This window comes from Erpetoichthys calabaricus, chromosome 2, assembly GCF_900747795.2.
Source record: "Erpetoichthys calabaricus chromosome 2, fErpCal1.3, whole genome shotgun sequence".
Taxonomy (NCBI): Eukaryota; Metazoa; Chordata; class Cladistia; order Polypteriformes; family Polypteridae; genus Erpetoichthys; species Erpetoichthys calabaricus.
Genome location: NC_041395.2, coordinates 344882981 through 344908976, shown reverse-complemented (window position 1 = coordinate 344908976; position 25996 = coordinate 344882981). Strand labels below are relative to the sequence as shown.

General features: G+C 44.7%; 2 protein-coding genes across 3 annotated transcripts in view; both read right to left on the bottom strand.

Annotated features, from left to right (window-relative positions):
* The window catches only part of pde3b (phosphodiesterase 3B), a 191248-nt gene extending 170835 nt beyond the window's left edge, over window positions 1-20413 (bottom strand). For both annotated transcript variants that reach the window (XM_028796080.2, XM_051923409.1), the window contains exon 1: window positions 19353-20413. In XM_028796080.2, the coding sequence (XP_028651913.2) occupies window positions 19353-20246 (894 nt within the window). In that variant the 5' untranslated portion in view covers window positions 20247-20413. The remainder of the gene's footprint in view (window positions 1-19352) is intronic.
* The window catches only part of LOC114647383 (protein inscuteable homolog), a 646645-nt gene extending 622223 nt beyond the window's left edge, over window positions 1-24422 (bottom strand). Inside the window, exon 1 of the mRNA XM_051923473.1 lies at window positions 24363-24422. The gene's annotated coding sequence lies outside the window, so the exon portion shown is untranslated. The remainder of the gene's footprint in view (window positions 1-24362) is intronic.
* Between the last annotated feature and the right edge of the window lie 1574 nt (window positions 24423-25996).

Here is a 25996-nt window from a genome sequence, read left to right as displayed (position 1 = left end):
AAAATTCTTTCCCTTTACAATGTCTAATTCACTTCCATCATGATGGCTTTCCTCTTCTTCGAAGCTCTACCATCTGAAGACTCTGCCATGATAAGGGCCAAAAAGTCGCCAAACAAAGCAACACACACAGAACACTTGTGCCGCGTGCAACCAGACTAGTTCGCCAACTCCCTCACTGAGGATTCTTCCGCTGCGCACAACCAAACTAGTTCGCCCACGTAGTCTGTAAGTACGACGCTAATGGCGTAAGCCTGAAACACTCACGTCTCAATTTTTTTTTTAAGTTTTTATGGGAGTGAATGTTATAAACTCGAAACGTCGTATGTAAAAACGTTGTAACCCGATGGCCCACTGTATATAGAAAAGGTGGGTCTTGCAAAGAGTGATGGGAAAATATTCACAACAGAAAGGTATATATATATATATATATATATATATATATATATATATATATATATATATATATATATACCATATATATTTATGAAACAGAAATTTGATTCACTGCCCATATATCTGTGGTGTATTGTGAGCTCTGTGTTGCAGTCACTGTTTGTAATATTTCATATTATCCTTATTACAGACTGGCAGTGTTACTTCATAACTCCATGGACTAGGTTTTGATTTCCAAGACTGTTGATGTTTAAGTGAAACATACGCATGTTCTGCATATCCCCATTTGTTTTCCCTGGGTCTGCCACATACCAACAATATATAATATAGGCATCCGGAAAGTATTCACAGCGCATCACTTTTTCCACATTTTGTTATGTTACAGCCTTATTCCAAAATGGACTAAATTCATTTTTTTCCTCAGAATTCTGCACACAACACCCCATAATGACAACATGAAAAAAGTTTACTTGAGGTTTTTGCAAATTTATTAAAAATATAAAAACTGAGAAATCCCATTTCCATAAGTATTCACAGCCTTTGCTCAATACTTTGTCGATGGACTTTTGGCAGCAATTACAGCCTCAAGTCTTGTTGAATATGATGCCACAAGCTTGGCACACCGATCCTTGGCCAGTTTCGCCCATTCCTCTTTGCAGCACCTCTCAAGCTCCATTAGGTTGGATGGGAAGCGTCGGTGCACAGCCATTTTAAGATCTCTCCAGAGATGTTCAATCGGATTCAAGTCTGGGCGCTGGCTGGGCCACTCAAGGACATTCACAGAGTTGTCCTGAAGCCACTCCTTTGATATCTTGGCTGTGTGCTTAGGGTCGTTGTCCTGCTGAAAGATGAACCGTCGCCCCAGTCTGAGGTCAAGAGCGCTCTGGAGCAGGTTTTCATCCAGGATGTCTCTGTCCATTGCTGCAGTCATCTTTCCCTTTATCCTGACTAGTCTCCCAGTTCCCCACAGCATGATGCTGCCACCACCATGCTTCACTGTAGGGATGGTATTGGCCTGGTGATGAGCAGTGCCTGGTTACCTCCAAACGTGACGCCTGGCATTCACACCAAAGAGTCCAATCTTTGTCTCATTAGACCAGAGAATTTTCTTTCTCATGGTCTGATGGTCCTTCAGGTGCCTTTTGGCAAACTCCTTGGTATAACTCAGAATTGCAATCTATGAAAGCAGCTGGCCGACGCCTTGAGAGAATGTCACGCAAGACTGGCCTCACCGTGCACATCCAGGCTTTCTGTGACCACCAAAGAGCTTACAGAGAAGCACTAACTTCTGCCAACAACACCCATTACGGCAGACTAATAGAAAGTGGCCACGATAACCCAAGGGTTCTGTTCTCTGTAGTTAATAAACTACTCGAACCCGCATCTGGCCCAACTACCTCTTCTACTGAAGTCTGTGAGGAATTCCTCCACTTTTTCCGTAACAAAATTAATGATCTAAATAATTCAACTAACATAAATATATCATCTGTTTATATCTCTCCCTGTTTTCCCACTCCATCCAGCTCCTTCTCTAAGTTCTCACCAGTCACATCTGCGTTTGTTAATAACCTGTTTTGTAAGATGAGGCCGACTACTTGTGTACTGGACCCCATCCCCACCACACTACTTAAATCCTGCCTTCATGCCATAATCCCGACTGTTACAACAATAATAAACTCATCCCTTGACACTGGCTCCGTGCCGCTCACTTTTAAAATCGCTTCTGTAACCCCAATGTTAAAAAAGTCTGCTCTTGATGCTAACAATCTTAACAATTTCCGGCCTATTTCCCACTTACCTTTCCTGTCAAAAGTTCTTGAGCGTGTTGTAGCTTCCCAACTCACCAATTACCTAACCTCTAATAATTTGATGGAACCCTTTCAGTCTGTTTCAGGGCGCGGCACAGCTGTGAAACTGCTCTGCTACGGGTAACCAATGATTTGCTTATGGCAGCAGACTCTGGACAAACCAGCATATTAATTCTGTTAGACCTCAGGTCAGACATGACATTCTACTGTCCAGAATGGAGAACATGTTGGGTATCTCTGGCATTGCCCTCCAGTGGTTCAAGTCCTATCTGACTGATAGGCAAGAGTTTATTAGTCTTGGCAACAGCAGATCCAGCTCAGCACCAGTCAACACAAGGAGTTCCTCAGGGCTCTGTCCTCGTTCCTCTGCTTTTCTGTATTTATATGCTTCCACTTGGCAATATTATCCGTAGCTATGGACTGGGTTATCGTTTTTATGCAGATGATACTCAACTCTATTTCAATGTTAAAAGTGGAACTTCATCAGAGCTTTCTCAGCTCACAACCTGCCTTAGTGAAATTAAAACCTGGATGGAGCAGAACTCTTTAAAATTAAATTGCAATAAAACTGAACTCCTGCAAACTGGGACTAAAATGCAACTTAATAAAATGAGCTCCTTCCCAGTCCATCTTGGCGGTGATCTCATCAGACCTGCCTCTACTGTAAAAAAAAATCTTGGTGTCATTTTTGATTCCTCCCTCTCTTATTCCGCCCACATAAATCACATTAAGAAACTTTCTTACTTTCACCTCCGTAACATATCCCGTGTTTGCTCCTTCCTCTCCTTTTCTAATGCTGAGAAACTTGTCCATGTTTTTATCACATCCCACATCGATTACTGTAATTCCCTACTGGCAGGTGCCCCTTCTAATCTTATATCACAGCTCCAGCTCCAGAAAGCTCCAGAAAGACATCCCCACCCATAATTACAACAGCGCAAGTGAGCAGAGAGCTGAGGAGACTTCGTGCCAGCAAAGCAGCGGGTCCAGATGGAGTATCGCCACGACTGCTGAAGGTCTGTGCATCGGAGCTGGGGGGTCCTCTACAGCGCATCTTCAACCTGAGCCTGGAACAGGGGAGAGTCCCGAGGCTTTGGAAAACATCTTGTATCACCCCAGTCCCAAAGGTATCACGTCCTAGTGAGCTGAATGACTTTCGGCCTGTTGCTCTGACATCACATGTGATGAAGACCATGGAGAGGCTGCTGCTTCACCACCTTAGGCCACAGGTTCAACACGCCCTTGACCCTCTGCAGTTTGCATATCAGGAGAAGGTGGGAGCAGAAGATGCCATCATCTATATGCTACACCGATCCCTCTCTCACTTGGACAGAGGCAGTGGTGCTGTAAGAATTATGTTTCTAGACTTCTCTAGCGCCTTCAACACAATCCAACCTCTGCTCCTTAGGGACAAGCTGACAGAGATGGGATTAGATTCATACCTAGTGGCATGGATCGTGGACTATCTTAAAGACAGACCTCAGTATGTGCGTCTTGGGAACTGCACGTCTGACATTGTGGTCAGCAACACAGGAGCGCCACAAGGGACTGTACTTTCTCCGGTCCTGTTCAGCCTATATACATCGGACTTCCAATACAACTCGGAGTCCTGCCATGTGCAAAAGTTTGCTGATGACACTGCTATCGTGGGCTGTATCAGGAATGGGCTGGAGGAGGAGTATAGGGACCTAATCAATGACTTTGTTAAATGGTGTGACTCAAACCACCTACACCTGAACACGAGCAAAACCAAGGAGCTGGTGGTGGATTTTAGGAGGACCAGACCCCTCATGGACCCTGTGATCATCAAAGGTGACTGTGTGCAGAGGGTGCAGACCTATAAATATCTGGGAGTGCAGCTGGATGATAAATTAGACTGGACTGCCAATACTGATGCGCTGTGCAAGAAAGGACAGAGCCGGTTATACTTCCTTAGAAGGCTGCCTTCCTTCAACATCTGCAATAAGATGCTGCAGATGTTCTATCAAACAGTTGTGGCGAGCGCCCTCTTCTACGCAGTGGTGTGCTGGGGAGGCAGCATTAAGAGGAAAGACGCCTCACGCCTGGACAAACTGGTGAGGAAGGCAGGCTCTATTGTTGGCATGGAGCTGGACAGTTTAACATCTGTGGCAGAGCGAAGGGCGCTGAGCAGACTCCTATCAATTATGGAGAATCCACTGCATCCACTAAATAATGTCATCTCCAGACAGAAGAGCAGCTTCAGCGACAGACTGCTGTCACTGTCCTGCTCCACAGACAGATTGAGGAGATCGTTCCTCCCCCAAACTATGCGACTCTTTAATTCCATCCGGGGGGGGTAAACGTTAATATTTAACATTATACATAGTTATTGTCTGTTTTTTCACCTGTATTATTATCATTCTTTAATTTAATATTATTTATTGTATCAGTATGCTGTTGCTGAAGAATGTGAATTTCCCATTGGGATTAATAAAGTATCTATCTATCTATCTATCTATCTATCAGCTTATTCAAAACTCGGCTGCAAGAGTCCTTACTCGAACCAGCAGCAGCGAGCACATCACACCCATCCTGCTCCGCCTTCACTGGCTCCCTGTGTCTTACAGAATCAAATATAAAATCCTACTAATAACCTACAAAGCCTTAAATAACCTCGCACCAAACTACATCAGTGACCTTCTCGATCACTATGTGCCTGTTCGCCCACTAAGGTCCTCTGATTCTAATAATAATAATAATAATTCATTACATTTACATAGCGCTTTTCTCAGTACTCAAAGCGCTATCCACACAGGGAGGAACCGGGAAGCGATTCTGGCAATCTTGTTGTGCCCCTCACTAATCTACACTCCATGGGTGACAGGGCCTTCAGCTGTATAGCGCCCAGACTCTGGAATGACCTACCGAAATTAATCAGGTCAGCCGACTCCATGAATTCTTTTAAAAAAACAACTCCAAACTCATCTGTTCAGGAAGGCTTTTAGCTCTACTTGACTTTATTACCTTTCTCTCAGTTTACTTCTCTGTCAAGATGCTCATGTAATCTGTATGTGTGTGCGAGACCATCAATGATGTTGTCTGTTTCTTTTTTTTCCCCCCAGAGTTCACTGTCTTAATCCATCCATCCATCCATTTTCCAACCCGCTGAATCCGAACACAGGGTCACGGGGGTCTGCTGGAGCCAATCCCAGCCAACACAGGGCACAAGGCAGGGAACCAATCCCGGGCAGGGTGCCAACCCACCGCAGGACACACACAAACACACCCACACACCAAGCACACACTAGGGCCAATGTAGAATCACCAATCCACCTAACCTGCATGTCTTTGGACTGTGGGAGGAAACCGGAGCGCCCGGAGGAAACCCACGCAGACACGGGGAGAACATGCAAACTCCACGCAGGGTGGACCCGGGAAGTGAACCCGGGTCTCCTAACTGCGAGGCAGCAGCGCTACCACTGCGCCACCGTGCCGCCCTGTCTTAATCTTCTTTATTTATTTATCTGGTTTGTACAATGCTATATACTGTATACCCTGCCGTTCTTTATTATATTCTGTAAGTGCCTTGAGCATGGGAAAGGCGCTATATAAATAAAATGTATTATTATTATTATTATTATTATTAACTCCAGGTGGGCTGCCATGTGCCTTTTACTAAGGAGTGGCTTCCGTCTGGCCACTCTACCATACAGGCCTGATTGGTGGATTGCTGCAGAGATGGTTGTCCTTCTAGAAGGTTCTCCTCTCTCCACAGAGGACCTCTGGAGCTCTGACAGAGTGACCATCAGGTTCTTGGTAATCTCCCTGTCTAAGGTCCTTCTCCCCCGATCGCTCAGTTTAGATGGCCGGCCAGCTCTAGGAAGAGTCCTGATGGTTTCGAACTTCTTCCACTTACAGATGATGGAGGCCACTGTGCTCACTGGGACCTTCAAAGCAGCAGAAATTTTTCTGTAACCTTCCCCAGATTTGTGCCTCGAGACAATCCTGTCTCGGAGGTCTACAGACAATTCCTTTGACTTCATGCTTGGTTTGTGCTCTGACATGAACTGTCAACTGTGGGACCTTCTATAGACAGGTGTGTGCCTTTCCAAATCATGTCCAGTCAACTGAATTTACCACAGGTGGACTCCAATGAAGCTGCAGAAACATCTCAAGGATGATCAGGGGAAACAGGATGGACCTGAGCTCAATTTTGAGCTTCATGGCAAAGGCTGTGAATACTTATGTACATGTGCTTTCTCAATTTTTTTATTTTTAATAAATTTGCAAAAACCTCAAGTAAACTTTTTTCATGTTGTTATTATGGGGTGTTGTGTGTAGAATTCTGAGGAAAAAAATGAATTTAATCCATTTTGGAATAAGGCTGTGACATAACAAAATGTGGAAAAAGTGATGATGCGCTGTGAATACTTTCTGGATGAACTGTAAATAATATAAAAACAGACCACGGGTTTAGTGCCAGCCTATAAATTATGTGTATGACCACAAAGTGGTTAATATGAAAAGGCCTGCACAGGGGCAGTCAAAGAGTGATGAGAACATGTTCATAGCAGAAAGCCACTATATGAAACAGTTAAGACCTTAGGGGTTCAGTTCCCACCTTAAAGTTATTTGTATGATCCCAGAGGGATTAATCTGAGAATAACTGCATGGGGGAAGTCAAAGCTAACATTCACAACAGAAACGGCACTACATAAAACAGTTAAGACCATGGTTTCACTTCCCACCTTAAAGTTATTTGTATAACCATGAAGTGATAACATAGAAAGAATTGCATGGAGGCAGTCAAAGAATGATGAGGTAATGTTCACAAAAGAAAGGCACTATATAAAACAGACCACAGGCTTAGTTCCATCCTATAAATTATTTGTATGACCACAAAGCGGTTAATATGAGAAACACTGCAAAGGGGCCTGTGAAGTGTGACGAGAAAATCTTCACAGCTGACAGGCGCTACACAGAACAGACCACAGTCTCAGTTCAATCCTCCTAGTTATTTGTATGACCCCAGCATAGTTAATATGGGGCAGTTGAAAAGCCAAGAGATAAACGTTCACAAAAGAAAGGCACTATATAAAAAAAGTTACACGATGTGTTTACTTTGAACCTCTAAGTTATTTATAGGACCACAGAGTGGTGAATAGGGGAAGAACTACATGGGGGCAATCAAAGAGCCACAAGAAAATGTTCACAATAGTAAGGCACAACATTAAACAGTTAGTCTACGGGTTCAGCTCCCACCTCTAAGTTATCTGCATGATCCCCAAAGTAATTAATTTGAGAACAACTGCATGGGTGCAGTCAAAGAGCTATGAGATCATGTTCACAACAGAAAGACACTATATAAAGCAGTCAGACCACGGGTTTAGTCCCAGCATATAAATTATGTGTAGGACCACAAAGTGGTTAATATGAAAAGGCCTGCATGGGAGCAGTCAAAGAGTGATAAGCAAATGTTCACATATATAAAAAGGTTACACAATGTGTTTACTTTAAACCTCTAAGTTATTTATAGGACCACAGAGTGGTGAATAGGGAAGAACTACATGGGGGCAATCAAAGAGCCACAAGAAAATGTTCACAACAGAAAGGCACTATATAAAAAGGTTAGAGCACAGGTTCGGTTTCCACTTCTAAATTATTTGCATGGCCAAAGTGGTTAATCTGGGAAGAACTACAACTGAACAACCGCGAAGCACAATAGGGTAAGACTCGCAACAGAAAGGCACTATATAGAAATTTAAAGGGCCAGGTTCCATTACAGCCTCAGACTCAATGCGTATCTTTGATGGGGTCGCTTTGTCTGCCAGTACTGCAAATACAACAAAACACGTCTGTACGAGAGAGAGTCTGTACTTGTAAAATGCCACAGAATGGCAGCTCCCTACTGTTAGTGCATATTTGACAGAAACTTTTATGCAGAGCAAACTACAAGATTAGAATAAGTGACAACTGCTCTCAGAGGGAAGAACAGGCGGGTAAAGCGACTCACTCGGGGTCACAGCAAGTCAAAGGGAGGAACCGAACCAGCAACCTGAAGGCTTAAAGTGCAGCACCTTAACCGGTACACCACACCGCCTGCCTAAATTTGAGCAAAGGCAACCCACACAGAACACAAATCCACATCTTAACAGGCCAAAGCTTTCCTCAGGATGCTACTACACCACTATGCCCATCTAAATCTGGGTAAAGACATCACAGGTGGGACATGAACTCTCAACACCTGACTTAGGAGGCCAAAGCCTTACCTATTAGGCCACATCACCTTGCCGAAATTTGAGTCAAGACACCCCAGATGTGACATGAACCTCCATTACCTGTCTTAGGAGACCAAAGCTTTAGTTATTATGCCACAACACCACCATGATCCTTCTATTTTGAGCAAAGACATTCCAGATGGGGGTACAAACCTACATTACCAGTCATTACAGGTGCTTTTCCACAATGAAAGGATGATAAGTAAGGCTTTGACCTCCTGAGCCAAATATTGAGCGTTTCTGTCCCACTCGTGGTGTCTTTGCTCAAATGTAGACAGGCATTGAGGTGCAGCAGCTTCATGAGAAAAGGCTTTGGCCTCCTATGCCAGGTAATGTGAGTTTGTGTCTCATCTGGGATATCACTGCTTTACACCATAACCTATCATGTTAATGGGGGAGGCGCGAAAGCTTTAGATTCATTAAAAATTTTGATCTCCTGTTTTCGACATATCTCAACATTTTAAGGTTCCCCGATACCGAAAACATCGATATCTCGATGGTGGGTGTGTGTCACAGTTTCCTGAGGACAGTCTAGGGCTAAAAAATGGCCAGACGGAAAAATACCAAATTCGAAACTTCAGCCTGCTATGAGATGACGATGTGCCGAAATGAGCCAAAGTCGTGCATTCTAGAGGAACCCTCAAATACCGTAAGTCTGCAATTAATTATGAATTCTCGTCAATTACTATCGTAATGATCTATTTTATGATCAGTAAGATCAGCATCAGAGCATTAAATAATTACTGAAACGTTAGAGAAGAGTTTGGGTAACTCAGTTCCTGGGGCGCAAAGCCTACTGACGCTCATGTCTGAACTTTTATTGTTTTTTTTTTTTTTTAATTCAAAATAAAACCGGTGTTTAGTTGCTGTGACATAATAAGGAAAGCTGTGGCCTCCTAAGGCACGTCTTGTGTGTTTGTGTTCTGTTTGGGATGTCGTTGCTCATATTTGGGCAAGTTGGCGAGATACTGTGACTTGTTTGCTGATGACATTGTGATCTGCAGGTTGAAGAGACCCTGGAGAGGTTGAGATACGAGAGGAGAGGAATGAAGGTCAGTAGGACCACCACGACAGAATACATGTGTGTGAATGAGAGGGAGGTCAGTGGAATGGTGAGGATGAGGGGAGTAGAGTTGCCAAAGGTGGAGGAGTTTAAATACTTGGGATCAACAGTACAGAATAATGGGGAGTGTGGAAGAGAGGTGAAGAAGAGAGTGCAGGCAGGGTGGAGAAGAGTGTCAGGAGTGATTTGTGACTGACGGATATCAGCAAGAGTGAAAGGGAAGGTCTACAGGATGGTAGTGAGACCAGATATGTTATATGGGCTGGAGACGGTGGCACAGGAGACAGAGCTGGAGGTGGCAGAGTTAAAGATGCTAAGATTTGCATTGGGTGTGACGAGGATGGACAGGATTAGAAATGAGGACATTAGAGGGTCAGCTCAGGTGGGATGGTTTGGAGTCAGAGAGGCGAGATTGAGTAGGTTTGGACATGTGCAGAGGGAAGATGCTGGGTATAATGGGAGAAGGGTGCCAAGGATAGAGCTGCCAGGGAAGAGGAGAGGAGGAAGGCCTAAGAGAAGGTTTATGGATGTGGTGAGAGAGGACATGCAGGTGATGGGTGTGACAGAACAAGATGACGAGGACAGGAAGATATGGAAGAAGATGATCCGCTGTGACAACCCCTAACGGGAGCAGCCGAGAGAAGAAGAAGGTGGTGAGGTACTGTGACTTAATACAGGGTGTCCCAAAAAAAACTGTATACACACTTTGAACGATCATAAATAAAATGTTTATTAAGATAACACTGTGACTGGTGTTGTTAATTTGAAGTTGCTGCAGGAATCGGTCATGCCACGCATTCAAGAGGAGTTTCGGGATGAGGACCAGTTTTATTCCCCCTGACGAACATCTGCCAAAGAAATGGATTGGGCGAACAGGTAGCCTTTGCATTCACCAGACCCTATGGCAATGGACTTATTACACAACTATAAAACTTCATAAACCTTTTATTTATAATCATTCAAAGTGTGTATACATTTTTGGGACACCCTGTAGGTGAAGCTGGTAAATCTGGGATGATTTTTGTCAATTCTGGACAGCTTGTGTGGTTTAACAGCTAAGGTGCTGGCCTTCTAAGTCAGATATTGAAAGTTTATGTCCCATTAGGGGTACATTTGCTCACCTTCACATGGGCATCGTGGTGTTATAGCTTCATGAGAAAAAGGCATTGACCTCCTAAGACAGGAAATGTAGGCTTGTGACGCATCCAGAATTCAAATTTGAGTAAAGACACCCCAGATGGGACATAAACTCACAATATCTGTCTTAGGCCTTACCTATTCAACCATGTCATCATACCACCAGTCTAAATTTGAGCAAAGATGTCCCAGACAAGACATGAATTCACCTTACCTGTCTTAGTAAACCAAAGCCTCGCCTTAGTAAACCAGTACACCACACCGACTTGCCTAAAATTTGAGTAATGACATCCAAGAGGGAACATAAACTCACATCACCTGGCTTAGGCGGCTACTGCTTTACTTATTATGACACAACTCTAAAATGCCAGTCTTATTTTAAGTATAAAAAAAATTAACTCACGTTACCTGGCATAGGAGGCCAAAGCCTCACTCATTAGAACATTACAACACTCTAGACGAGAACAGGCCATTCAGCCCAATAAAGCTCACCAGTCCTCTCCACTTATTTCTTCCAAAATAACATCAAGTCGAGTTTTGAAAGTCCCGAAAGTCTTACTGTCCACCACACTACTTGGTCACTTATTCCAAATGTCTATCGTTCTTTGTGTAAAGAAAAACTTCCTAACGTTTGTGTGAAATTTCCCCTTCACAAGTTTCCAACTGTGTCCCTGTGTTCTTGATGAACTCATTTTATAGTCACTGTCTTGATCCACTGGACTAATTCCCTTCATAAATTTTAAACACTTCAGTCAGGTCTCCTCTTCATCTCCATAAGGCTCAGCTCTTTGAATCTTTCTTCCTAACTCATCCCCTGTAGCTCTGGACTCAGCCTAGTCGCTCTTCTCTGGACCTTTTCTACTGCTGCTATGTCTTTTGGAGCCTGGAGACCAAAACTGCACCCAGGACTCCAGATGAGGCCTCACCAGTATGTTATAAAGCTTGAGCAGAACCTCCTGTGACTTGTACTCCACACATCAAGGCGCTATATAACCTGACATTCTGTTAGCCTTCTTAATGGCTTCTGGACACTGTCGGGAAGTCGATAGCTTAGAGTCCACCGTGACACCTAAATCCTTATCATAAGGTGGACTCTCGATTTTCCGACCATCCATTGTGTATTAAGCCACAACACCACGATGTCTGTCCAATTTAACAAAAATCATCTCAGATGGGGCAACATCTGGTTTAGGAGGCCTGAGCCTTACCTATTAAGCTACATCAGCACACCACCCGTCCATATTTGACAAAAGTCATCACAGATGAGACATGAATTCACATTACCTGGCTTAGTAAACCAAAGCCTTACCTATTATGCTGCTACACCCCACACCAGCTTGCTGACATTTGAGTAAAACCACCCCAGATGTGACATGAATCTCCATTACCTCCATTACCTGTCTTAAGAGATCAAAGCTTTACTCTTTATGCTACTACACCACAATACACGTCTCCATTTAAGGGAAGACATCCCAGATGAGACATGAATTCATGTTACCTGGCTTAGTCAGCCAAAGCCTTACCTGTTCTGCTACTCCACCACACCAACTTGCCTAAATCTGAGCAAAAACTGTCACAGAACAAAATCCTAAATTTTAACACATGAAAGCTTTACTTATTATTTACACGTCATGCTAGTACACAACTATGTCCGTCTAAATCTGAGCAAAGACACCCAAAGTAGGCCATCAACTCTCAACATCTGACTTAGGAGGCCAGAGCCTTACCTGTTGAGACGCTTCATCACACCACCTTGAGAAATTTAAGTAAAGACACCCCAGATGGGAAATGAACCTACATTGCCTGTCTCATGTGACCACAATTTTAGCTATTATGCCTCCACACCACAAGACACCCCCCAGCTGGGGCACAAACCTAAAGTATCTCACAAAAGTGACTATAGCCCTCACATTTTCATAAATATTTGATGATATCTTTTCATGGGACAACACTGCAGATCTGACACTTTGCTCCAATGTAAAGTAGTCCATGTACAGCTTGTATGACAGCGTGAATTTGCTGTCCCCTCAAAATAACTCAACACACAGCCATTAATGTCTAAACCGATGGCAACAGAAGTGAGTACACCCCTAAGTGACAAATGTCCAAATTGTGCCCAATTAGCCATTTTCCCTCCCCAGTGTCATGTGACTCGTTCGTGTTACAAGTTCTCCGGTGTGTTAAATTTGCTGTTATCGCTCTCACTCTCTCTCATACTGGTCACTGGAAGTTCAACATGGCACCTCATGGCAAAGAACTCTCTGAGGATCTGAAAACAAGAATCGTTGCTCTACATAAAGATGGCCTCGGCTATAAGAAGATGGCCAACACCCTGAAACTGAGCTGCAGCATGAGGGCCAAGACCATACAGCGGTTTAACAGGACAGGTTCCACTCAGAACAGGCCTCGCCATGTTGACCAAAGAAGTTGAGTGCATGTGCTCAGCGTCATATCCAGAGGTTGTCTTTTGCAAATAAACGTATGAGTGCTGCCAGCATTGCTGCAGAGGTTGAAGGGGTGGGAGAGTCAGCCTGTCAGTGCTCGGACCATACGCCCGCCGCACACTGCATCAAATTGGTCTGCATGGCCGTCGTCCCAGAAGGAAGCCTCTTGTAAAGATGATGCACAAGAAAGCCTGCAAACAGTTTGCTGAAGACAAGCAGACTAAAGACATGGATTACTAGAACCATGTCCTGTAATCTGATGAGACCAAGATCAACTTATTTGGTTCAGATGGTGCCAAGCGTTTGTGGCAGCAACCAGGTGAGGAGTACAAGGACAAGTGTGTCTTGCCTACAGTCAAGCATGGTGGTGGGAGTGTCATGGTTTGGGGCTTCATGAGTGCACTGGGGAGCTACAGTTCACTGAGGGAACCATGAAGGCCAGCATGTACTGTGACCTACTGAAGCAGAGCACCATCACCTCCCTTCGGAAACTGAACATGATAACGACCCCAAACACACCTCCAAGATGACCACTGCCTTACTAAAGAAACTGAGGGTAAAGGTGCTGGACTGGCCAAGAATGTCTCCAGACCTACTGAGCATCTGTGGGGAAGATGAAGGAAGCGTCAGGTCTCTAACATCCACCAGCTCTGTCACGGAGGAGTGGCAACCTGTGAAGCTCGTGTGAACTCCATGCCCAAGAGAGTTAAGGCAGTGCTGGAAAATAATGGTGGCCACACAAAATATGGACACTTTGGGCACAATTTGGACGTTTCTCACTTAGGGGTGTACTCACTTTTGTTACCAGTGGTTTAGACATTAATGGCTGTGTGTCGAGTTATTTTGAGGGGACAGCAAATTCACGCTGTCATACAAGCTGAACACGGACTACTTGACATCGGATCAAAGTGTCATATCTTTAGTGTTGTCACATGAAAAGATATCATAAAATATTTACAAAAATCTGAGGGGTGCACTCACTCTGGTGAGATACTGTACAGTGTATATTACCTGTCATTATCAGTGCCTTTCCAAAATGACAGGATGACAGAGAAGGCTTTGACCTCCTGAGCCAAATACTGAGCGTTTATGTCCTATTTGGGGTGACTCTGCTCAGATTTAGACAAGCATTGTGGTCTTGTATCCTCATGAGAAAAAGGTGTTGACCCCCTAAGACAGTAATGCAGGTTTATGTTCCATCTGGGGTGTCTCTACTCAAATTTTGGCAAGATGGTGTGGTGTTGTGGCATAATAAGTGAGGCTTTGGATATCCTATGCCAAGCAATGTGAGTTCATGTCCCATCTGGGGTGATTTTGCTCAGATTTTGACAGACATTGTGGTGTTGAAGCATCATGAGGATGTGAGTTTGTGTTCTGTGTGGGTTGCCTTTGCTCAAATTTAGTCAGCCGGTGTGGTGTACTGGTCAAGGCGCTGCACTTGCTAGTTCAGTTCCTCCCGTTGACTTGCTGTGACCCCGAGTGAGTCGCTTTACCCACCTGTGCTCCCCTCTGAGAGCAGTTGTCACTTATTCTAATCTTGTAGTTTGCTCTGAATAAAAGTTTCTGTCAAATATACAATAACAGTAGGGAGCCACCATTCTGTGGCATTTTACAAGTACAGAGTCTTTTATTGTATTTGCAGACAAAGCAACCCCATCAAAGATATGCATGGAGTCTGACGCTGTAATGGAACCATCCATCCATCTATTATCCAACCCGCTATATTCTAACTACAGGGTCACGGGTGTCTGCTGGAGCCAATCCCAGCCAACACAGGGTGCAAGGCAGGGAACAAACCCCAGGCAGGGCGCCAGCCCACTGCAGGGCACACACAATTTAGTATCGCCAATGCGCCGAACCTGCATGTCTTTGGACTGTGGGAGGAAACCCACGCAGACACGGGGAGAACATGCAAACTCCACACAGGGAGGACCCGGGAAGCGAACCCAGGTCTCCTAACTGCAAGGCAGCAGTGGTACCCACTGTGCCACCTGTAATGGAACCTGGCCCTTTAAATTTTTATATAGTACTTTTTCGGTTGTGAGTCTTACCCTATTGTGCTTCACGCTTGTTCAGTTGTAGTTCTTCCCATATTAACCACTTTGTGGCCATGCAAATAACTTAGAAGTGGAAACCGAACCTGTGCTCTAACCTTTTTATATAGTGCCTTTCTGTTGTGAACATTTTCTCTTGGCTCTTTGCCCCTGTGTAGTTCTTCCCCTATTAACCACTCTGTGCCTTTGCTCAAATTTAGTCAGCCGGTGTGGTGTACTGGTCAAGGCACTGCACTTGCTGGTTTGGTTCCTCCCTTTGACTTGCTGTGACCCCGAGTGAGTCGCTTTACCTGCCTGTGCTCCCCTCTGTCAGCAGCTGTCACTTATCCTGATCTTGTGGTTTGCTTTGCATAAAAGTTTCAGTCAAATATACAATAAACAGTACATTATAACAGTACTGGCACATTATTTCTTTTAACTGATAATAAGACAGGAATCGTGGTATTGTGACACAATATGTGAAGCTTTTAGCCTCCGAAGACGAGTAATAGATAGATAGATAGATAGATAGATAGATAGATAGATAGATAGATAGATAGATAGATAGATAGATAGATAGATGAAAGGCACTATATAATAATAGATAGATAGATAGATGAAAGGCACTATATAATAATAGATAGACAGATAGATAGATAGATAGATAGATAGATAGATAGATAGATAGATAGATAGATGAAAGGCACTATATAATAAATAGATAGATAGATGAAAGGCACTATATAATAATAGATAGATAGATGAAAGGCACTATATAATAATAGATAGATAGATAGATGAAAGGCACTATAAAATAATAGATAGATAGATAGATAGATAGATAGGATAGATGAAAGGCACTATATAATAAATAGATAGATAGATGAAAGGCACTATATAATAATAGATAGATAGATAGATAGATAGATGAAAGGCACTATATAATAAATAGATAGATAGATGAAAGGCACTATATAATGATAGATAGATAGATAGATAGATAGATAGATAGATAGATAGATAGATAGGATAGAGATGAAAGGCACTATATAATAATAGATAGATAGATGAAAGGCACTATATAATAATAGATAGATAGATAGATGAAAGGCACTATAAAATAATAGATAGACAGATAGATAGATAGATAGATAGATAGATAGATAGATAGATAGATAGATAGATAGATAGATAGATAGATAGATACTTTATTAATCCCTAGGTGAAATTCATGGACAATTTTTCTACATGCCCAGAATTGTTCATGGAGCTACAGAGCAGGGGAATTGGAGCTTGTGGCATAGTGAGGGTGAACAGGAGACACAGGCCATCACAGTTCAAGCCAGACAAGCTGAAGAGGAAAAAGAGGTGACAATCCGGTTTTCATGCAGGTGAGAACTTGGTGGCAGTGACATGGCACGATTTCAAACAGGTGACTTCTTTCTCTGCAGTACACACTAACCATACATGTGAGAGAGCGCAGCAACAGACAATTGAAAAGGAGGCGCCAGTGCAACACGTATGGTAAGGTGGTGGTGGCTCAGAGGTTAGGGATCTGCACTGGCACTCAGAAGGTTGCCGGTTTGAATCCCGTAAAATGCCAATAGGGACTCTGCTCTGTTGAGCCCTTGAGCAAGGCCCTTAACCTGCAATTGCTAAGCACTTTGAGTAGTGAGAAAAGTGCTATATAAATGCAAAGAATTATTACTATTATTAAGGAGAGCACTGTGGCAATGACTGCTACTGGCTGCCTTGAGCGAGATCAGACTTGGCAGAACTTTGCTGTGTAACATGTATGTGAAATCATAGAGTATGCAGGCTCATGCAACATACAAGACAGTAACATTTGTGAAAAGTAAATATTTTTTGTTGATTTGATATGTTAGACAATTGCTTTGTGTTCTTTTTTAAAAAAAAGTTCATTTTTGGAAAAATATTCAGCCCTGGGAGAAAAGAAATAAAAAAAAAAATTAGCCGTTAAAAGAATAAAGCTTTGACCTCTCAAGACTCGTAATGGAAGTTCACGGCCCATCTGAGGGGTCTTTACTCAAATTTCAACAAGGTGGTGTGGTGTAGTGGAAGTGTGAATTTCCCATTGGGATTAATAAAGTATCTATCTATCTATCTATCTATCTAATAGGTGAGGCTCTGTCTTCCTATGCCAGGTAACGTGCGTTCAAGTCCCACTTGGGACTTACTTTGAGTAAAAAAAAAATAATAATAATGACGGGCATTGGGGCATAATAAGTAAAGCTTTGGATTCTTAAAACAGATAATGTGGGTTCAAGCTCTCGCTGGGATGTCTTTGCTCAAATTTAGGCAAGTTGGTGAGGTGCAGTGGCTTAACTGGTAAGGTGAATTCATGTCTCGTCTGGGATCTTTATTCAAAAGCAGACAGACATTGTGGTGCAGTAGCTTTGACCTCTTAAGACTGACTGCTCATGGAGGTTCATGTCCCACCTGGGGTGCCTTTCCTCAAATTCCATCACCCATCTGGGACTTATTTTGAGTAACAAAAATAATTAAATTACAGGCATTGTGTCATAATAAGTAAAGGGTTGGACTTCGTAAGACTGATAATGTGGGTTCAAGCTGTGTCCGGGATGTCTTTGCTCAAATTTAGGCAAGTCTGCAAGGTGCAGTGGTTTAACAGGTAAGGCGTTGGTTGACTAAGCCAGGTAATGTGAATTCATGTCTTGTCTGGGATGTGTTCTCTCAAATGTAGTCAGGGATTGTGATGTAGCAGCATAAAGAACAAAGCTTTGACCTCTTAAGAATGGTGACGGAGATTCGTGTCCCATGTGGGGTGTCTTTATTCAGATTTCGGGAAGGTGGTGTGGTGTAGTGGCTTCATAGTTGAGGCTCTGGCCTCCTTTGCCAGGAAATGTGAATTCATGTCCCATCTGGGACTTATTTTGAGTAAAAAAAAAAAAAAAAAAGACAGGCATTGTGGCATAACAAGTAAAACTTTGGACTATTATGACAGATAACGTGGGTTTGCTCTCTGTCTGGGATGTCTTCGGCTCTGAGGCTAGGGATCTGCACTGGCAATCAGAAGGTTGCCGGTTCGAATCCAGTAAATGCCAATAGGGACTCTGCTCTGTTGGGCCCTTGACCTGCAATTGATGAGCGCTTTGAGTAGTGACAAAAGCGCTATATAAATGCAAAGAATTATTATTATTACTTGCTCCACTTTCGTCATGTTGGTGTGGTGCAGTGGCCCAATATGTGAAGCTCTGCCCTCGTACGCCTGATATTCAGAGTTTATGTCCCATTCTGGGTGGTCTTTGCTCCAATTTAAAACAGGCATTTTGAGGATGTAGCCTAATGAGAAAAAGGCAGGTAATGTGGGTTTGTGACCCACCTGGAATTGAAACTTGAGCAACGACACCCCAGGTGGGACATAAACCCTCAACATCTAACACAGGAGGCGCTATATAAACTCTCACTGACAGCCATGACGTCTTTCCAGAACTGTAAACACCACAAGCAGACCCTAATAAGGAGGGGGGGGGAGTCCTGCTACACCTCTTCGCTACACTTTACACACACACACACACACACACACATTTAAATAACGGAGCTGGCGGCCTCGATTTCAAACGACTCTTTGGTGCACGTGGCCTGAGAAGTTTACAACGATTCGAGCGAACAGCTGGCCCGTAAATCGAGAGCCCGCTGCCGCTACACGACCCCTTGGCGCACCTGAGAAAGGGGAGGGGGGGAGAAAACGGCGCAGTCCGATCAACCATCTGGGAGCCCAGCCGTGCTAAACCGTTCCGGGAGAACCGATACAAAGGCAGTTAGCGGTCCTCCCGACGGAGGAGATTTGAATTTAGAAACACGGAGAGCGGCAGGCACGAGCGAAATGCGCGTCATTCCCTCGTGGGAATCGGCGCACGTGCGTGTCGAGGCAATGCCGCGCCGCAGAGGCTCCTCGCTCGCCTGCCCCGTCAAGAGGTGCTCGGCGGCCGTTTTGAGGCGCACAAGTTTGGCCGCCTGGGTGCGCGCGTGCGCGCGGTAAAGGCGACAGCAGCAGCGGCCTAAAGTGCGACGACTGGACTGCGAGGGGGCTGCCTGGTGCACACGAGGCAGCGTTTCTTTCTTTCGCTCGTTCACGCCAACACAAAAAATAAATTAAATAAACAAGACCCCCCCCCCCCCCCCAAACTTAATCGGCACCCCGTCCTCTTAACCCGGCCACCGCACCGCTGCCATTTCCAATCGCCACCTACCTGCTCTCTTGAAATGCAGGGCAAAGATGGTCTCCTGGGCATCTTACAGCTGCCGTAGTAACTTGTTGAAGTTTCTCCCAGGGACACGCAGCTGGACCTTCTCCTGGGTCGGATGACGGGCACTTTCTCCTCTCCGACGGAGACCTTGTGCGGCACTTCCCTTGGTAAATAATTGTCAAAGTATAGCGCCATGACAGAGCCCGATACTCCGGCCAGGCAGGCGTAGAGGGGTCTCAGCGACGGCGACAAGCAGCCCAGGCTGGTGAAGGAGACGAGCCAAACCAAACTGGCGAAAACCAGGATCAAGACGCTGTGTTTGAGCTTCAGAGTGGGCACGAGCGTCAGCAGCCCCACGCAGCCCAGTACAAAGAGCAGCCTGCCCACCATTTGCATCTGCTGCTGCTCGTCTCCCCAGCGCAAGAACTGCAGAAGCAAGAAATCCCCCAAGTAGCACGAGGCCGGCAGCGAGAGCAGCCACGATCGGTAACTTTCCCTCTTGGTCCTTTTCAGGTAGAAGGTGAGGAAGAAAAAGGCACAGGCGATGCTGAACAGGGGGCTGACGGACTGTGACAAGCCCAGCAAAGACGACTGCAAAGTCCGCAGCAGCAGCAGCGCGGAGCTCCGGCCGCCGTCGAGGCTCCGGGAGACCGCGAGCGAAAGCAGGAGAAGTGCGAAGGCGCCCAAGTAGAGAGCCGAGGCACGGACGCGCCGGGGATCCGCATTGCAAAAGCTGCACGCGTTGAGGAAGAAGCCCCGCTGCTGGTCTTCCTTCAAGGGGGTGACGCAGCTCTTCACGTAGCCGTTCCTGAAGCTCTCGGCGCCACTCGCGCCGGCCAGCCCGTCGTGGCACTTGATTTTCCCGTGCAGAACCTCGCCTTCCTCCTTCACAGCCATCTTTTTAGGCAACAGAGCTCTCCTCTTAACACGGCGATGTCACTTTCCTGTCCCCCCTGTCCCCGCCGTGTTATTCTGTCGTTACATGGCAGCAAACGCGCTCCATACTCTCGAGCATTTTGGGTAAGAGGAAAAGAAGGTAAAATGTTTCTCTCTCTTTCTCTTCCAAGTTGGACTCTCTGCCGCCTCCCAGGCGCCGAAGCCTGCAGTGCAGGATGAGGGGAGGGGAGGGGAGTCCTGGGAGCGCGCTTTGCAGCAGCGGGGACGCGCAGCTCCTCACTTCCATCTTCGGAGGGCTAAATAGAAAAGCGCCACGAACCGAAACGACACCACATCAGTGCGTGTTGAATTCTGTGAATGTGTTTGGGAATAAAAACGCACCGCGGACGGGGATTTAAAAAAGAGCACCTGCCGCGGGGCCCGTGGGTTTGGGACTGTTTGGGAATCAATCAAAAAGTTTCAAGCAACGTTGTCAAATATAGCGCTGTTAAGAGTAAAGTGACAGGGACAGTCCCGATTTCAGTCTGTACGTCCCGGTTTGGCCGACCAGACGTTCCGGAATTGCATCGCATCCTGAGATTGATCAATATGTCCCGTTTCTTCCGTTTTTAGGTGCCCGAAACGCAAGGGGCCCCCGTTTTTAGGTGCCGAAACACAAGAAGGGGGACACAACGCCCCTCGATTTCATGTGTATTTTTACAGGGTCTCCAGTTTTATTCTCCACTGAATTAATGATTTGTGTCCATTTTGGAAGAATAGTGTCCAGGATTGGGACTTTGACGATCTGGTCCCCTTAATTGACAGTGACATAGTGGACGTTGAAGTGGTGGCTTTGTGGGTTGATGCACGTGGCAAGGCAAATTATCACTTAGAGGTATCTTTAAATCATTTATTTACTCGGCAGACGCTTCTATAATAATTCTTTGCATTTATATAGCGCTTTTCTCACTACTCAAAGCGCTCAGCAATTGCAGGTTAAGGACCTTGCTAAAGGGCCCAACAGAGCAGAGTCCCTATTGGCATTTACCGGATTCGAACCGGCAACCTTCCGATTGCCAGTGCAGATCCCTAGCCTCAGAGCCTTCTATCCAAACGATGTCAACATCATCGAGTCAATCGGCGTCGGTGGTCCTGGAGGGCCGCAGTGGCTGCAGGTTTTCATTCCAACTGTTTTCTTAATTAGTGACCCACTTTTGCTGCTAATTAGCTTCATTCAATTGGTTTGCTCTTTAAGATTCAGAAAATCAGTAGGTGAGCAACATTAGTCCATTAGGTTTTCATTCTAAGCGTTTCCTTAATCAGTCAGTCAGTCAGTCAGTCAGTCATTGTCCATCCCGCTATATCCTAACACAGGGTCACGGGGTTCTGCTGGAGCCAATCCCAGCCAGTACAGGGCACAAGGCAGGAAACAAACCCTGAGTAGGGTGCCAGCCCACCACAGGGCACACACACTAGGGACAATTTAGGATCACCAGTGCACCTAACCTGCACGTCTTTGGACTGTGGGAGGAAACCCACACAGACATTGGGAGAACATGCAAACTCCATGCAGGACCCGGGAAGTGAACCCGGGTCTCCTTACTGCGAGGCAGCAGCGCTAACACTGCGCCACCGTGCCGCCCTTTTCTTAAATCAGTTACCTGCTTTTGCTGCTAATTCATTCAATTGATTTGCTCTTTAAGACTCAGACCCTTTAAATCAAGGGGGTAAGCAACATCAGTCCTGGGGGGCTCAGTGGCTGCAGGTTTTCATTCTAAGCGTTTCCTCAATCAGTTACCTGCTTTTGCTGCTAATTCATTCAATTGATTTGCTCTTTCAGACTCAGACCCTTGAAATCGGGGGGGGGGGGTAGTGAGCAATGTCAGTCCTCTGGGGGGTGCAGTGGCTGCAGGTTTTTGTTTCAACCCAGTTGCTTAATTAGATATGTCCTTGCCAATAACAGATCTGCTTTCATTTTGAGGCTTGTTAGTGTTTTCAGCTCTGCAATTGTCAGGTGTTTCTTAAATCGTAATTTTTTCTTTTTCTTTCCAATGATATCGTCAAAATGATTTGAAGCCTAAAACTGATGAGTACTTCTCAGTCCTTCACTTTTTTTCTCTTCAGTTTCCAAACAGTTGCATGATGAACACACAGCGGTGTAAATGGGGACAAGTTAGGGGGAAAACTGTTGATTCTTTTGTCATTTTTTGCGTCTTGTTGCTAATAAGGAGCCAACAAAACTGGGAAATGCAGCTGTTTACGACTAAAGTAAGCAATGTAGGGCAAGAAATCTAAACAAGTGAGACCACTAAAATGAAGTAGAAAATTGTCAGCAGTAAATGACCTCTCATTAAATGAGATGGAGCAAAAACCTGCGGCCCTCCAGGACCACCAAAGTTACTCGCCCCTGATTTAAAGGGTCCGAGTCTTAAATTTAAAATCAATAAAATTAAGTTAATTAGCAGCAAAAATGGGTCACTAATTAAGCAATTGGTAGCCACTGTGGCCCTCCAGGATTCAGAGTTGGGCACCCTTGGAGTAAAAGTTATGAACTTGGAATCCCAAGGCACACAAGTCCTAAAAGAAGGACTTCCAAAAATGGCCACTAGAGGGGGATAATAATAACAAAATAATAATAATAATTCTTTGCATTTATATACTGTAGCGCTTTTCCATCCATCCATCGATTCATTTTCCAACCCACTAAATCCAAACACAGGGTCACTGGGGTCTGCTGGAGCCAATCCCAACCAGCACAGGGCACCAACCCACCGCAGGGCACACACTAGGGCCAATTTAGAATCGCCAATGCACCTAACCTGCATGTCTTTGGACTGTGGGAGGAAACCCACGCAGACACGGGGAGAACATGCAAACTCCATGCAGGGAGGACCTGGGAAGCGAACCTCAGGTCTTCTTACTGTGAGTCAGCAGTGCTACCACTGTGCCACCGTGGAACCAATTGTGTCATAAATGCTGTAAATCACCTCTGCCAAATAAGTCAACGTAAATGTCATTTAAATGATTTATGGCTATCTTTATATAAGCACTTGTGTATTTAAAGAGATCTCTAAATGATAGTGATGCCCGCCCAATACCTGAAACCCGTCATTCTGGTTGATTTTATTCTCCGGGTTGTCAAATGTTTCTCCAGAACTCCGCCCCCCTCCCTGCAGTTTCAAATTTAAATGAGCGACGACACGCCCACTTCCTGTAGCCCTGGTGCCAGTGCCGGTTCCAATATGTCATCATGTGTGCACATTATTTGTATTTGGTGACAGTCGTATAACAGGTCAGGCAATAAATAAAGCCAAAAAGAAGATGACAAAGACGACACCAGATGGTAATTACAACAATTGAGAAGCAGAGCCAGTTCCTTACAGGTGCATGATTTTTATATCAATGAACAGCTCGGGAGTAGGAAAAGCTGTCCCTGAAATCAAGTCGAGCAAGTGCTAGTGGTCTTGGTGCAATAAAGGAGGAGGGAGAAACATTGTCTAGCATGTCATTTAAAGCGCACATTACAAAGTTGTCCATCTTAAAAATGCTGGGAAATTAAGGCACTTTCTAAATAAACAGGATTCTGAGAAATTAATTCCTGCATATTTTTCTTGTAGGATCGACTACTGCAATGCAGTGTTCAACTGTTCTTTATACAGCCTCCAGTTAATCCGAAATGCGGCTGCAACAATTATTGCAAGAACAAGAAAATACGAACACATAACTCCAGTTCTTAAATCCTTACACTGGCTCCCGGTTAAGTTTAGGGCAAATTTCAGAATCCTCCCTTTAACACATAAAGCATTAAATGGCTGAGGTCTGGCTTACTTGTCTGAACTTATCATGACTTACAAACCTGAGCACACATTAAGATCTCAAGATGCCAGTTTGTAAGGATTCCAAAGATTAATAAAATAGCAGTGGGAGGTCGAGCTTTTAGTTACAGGACCCCTAAACTGTGGAGTGGTCTGCCTGCTACTATAAGAGATGCCCCTTTGGTCTCAGCTTTCCAAGACTCACTACTTCAGTTTAGCACACCCTGACTAGAGCTGCTGATTAACTGTACAGACTGCATCTCTGTTGTTAGTCATTAGTACTAAAACAGAAGTAACATGATAGTTAGAATTTGTTACTCACCCTCACCTATTCTGTTTCTCTTCTCGGTACTCAAATGTGCCACTTGGTGCCACGGCCCACCTGCCAAGTTGTTTTAAGGTAAAGTCATCCCTGATGGAGGAGCGCAGGAATCGTAGGGTAGAGGGGTCCTTTCATCGGATTGGCTGGCCCGGCACTGACTCACCTGTGGAATGGCCAACAGGGGGAGGCAGCTTGATAGCTGAGGTCTCCAGGACTCTAAACAAATCCAAATCCTATTATGGGATATCATCTACTGTTAAATTCTGCTCCGTACTTCTAAAATTTTTATTTTTATACTGTATTGAGGATTTGTTCTGTTCTGTGTATTGTGTTGTATTGACCCCCTTTTTTTTTTGACACCCACTGCACGCCCAACCTACCTGGAAAGGGGTCTCTCTTTGAACTTCCATTTTTTCCCCCTACAAGGGAGTTTTTTCTTTGTCTTCATAGAGAGTCAAGGCTGGGGGGCTGTCAAGAGGCAGGACCTGTTAAAACCCATTGCGGCACTTCTTGTGTGATTTTCGGCTATACAAAAATAAATTGTATTGTATTGTATTGTATTCTAGTGATGATTGATGGCATGGACGGGCGCTTTACAGGGCAATGAAAAGATGGCCACACAAAACTCAACCGTAAAATAAAAATATGTAGACACAACAAGGTAGCTTCACCACAAGTAGAAGGGCCTTGGGAAAGACCTGATAAAAGGTGGCATGGTGGCACGGTCCCATTCCTGGTCAAGTGTCATTTAATTCAAGGGTCTTAACAAAAACATTATATGAGCCTTTTAGGAAAGACAAACGGTCCCCCCATTTTCAGGGGCTCAAAAGTATTTGGACAAACTAACCTAATCCTAAATAGAACGATCATTGTCAATATTTGGTTGAAAGTCCTTTCCAGTCAATGACTGCCTGAAGTCTGAACCCCTGGCCATCTCCAAGTGCTTCGTTTCCACCCCAGTGATGCTCTGCCAGGCCTTTACGGCTGCTGTCCTCGGGTGCTGCTTGTTGGTTGGACTTTCTGCCATCAGTTTTGTCTTCTGCACGTCCAGTTGGGTTCAGGTCAGTGGATTGACTTGGCCAATGAAGAACATTCCGGTTCTTTTCCTTGAAAAGCTCTTGGTTTGTAGTCCCAGCATGTTCCATCTCATTGTCCAACTGTACTGTGAAGTGTCCTGTCAGTTTTGCAGCATTTGTTCGACTCTGAGCAGACAGTATAGCGCCCTGCACACTTCAGAATTCATCCTGTTACTTCTGCCTGCAGTTATATCATTAATAAACACCAGTGACTTACTTCCATTGGCAGCCATGCCTGATCAGGCCATAACACGGCCTCTGCCATTTTTCACAGATGGTATTCATCAGATCATGAGCCGTTCCTTCTCTTCTCCATACTCTTCTCTATCCATCATTCTGGTACGTTTTGATCTTAGTTTCCTTTGTCCAAAGAAAATTGTTCTAAAACTGGACTGGTGTTTTCAAAATATTTTCTGGTAGAGTCTAATCTGTCCTTCCTATGCTTGAGGCTTACCAGTGGTCTGCACCTTGGGGTTAAACCCTTGGTCTTTACTTTCATGAAGTCTTTTCTTGATCGTAGACTTTGACGATGGTAGGTCTACCTCCCAGAGAGTGGTC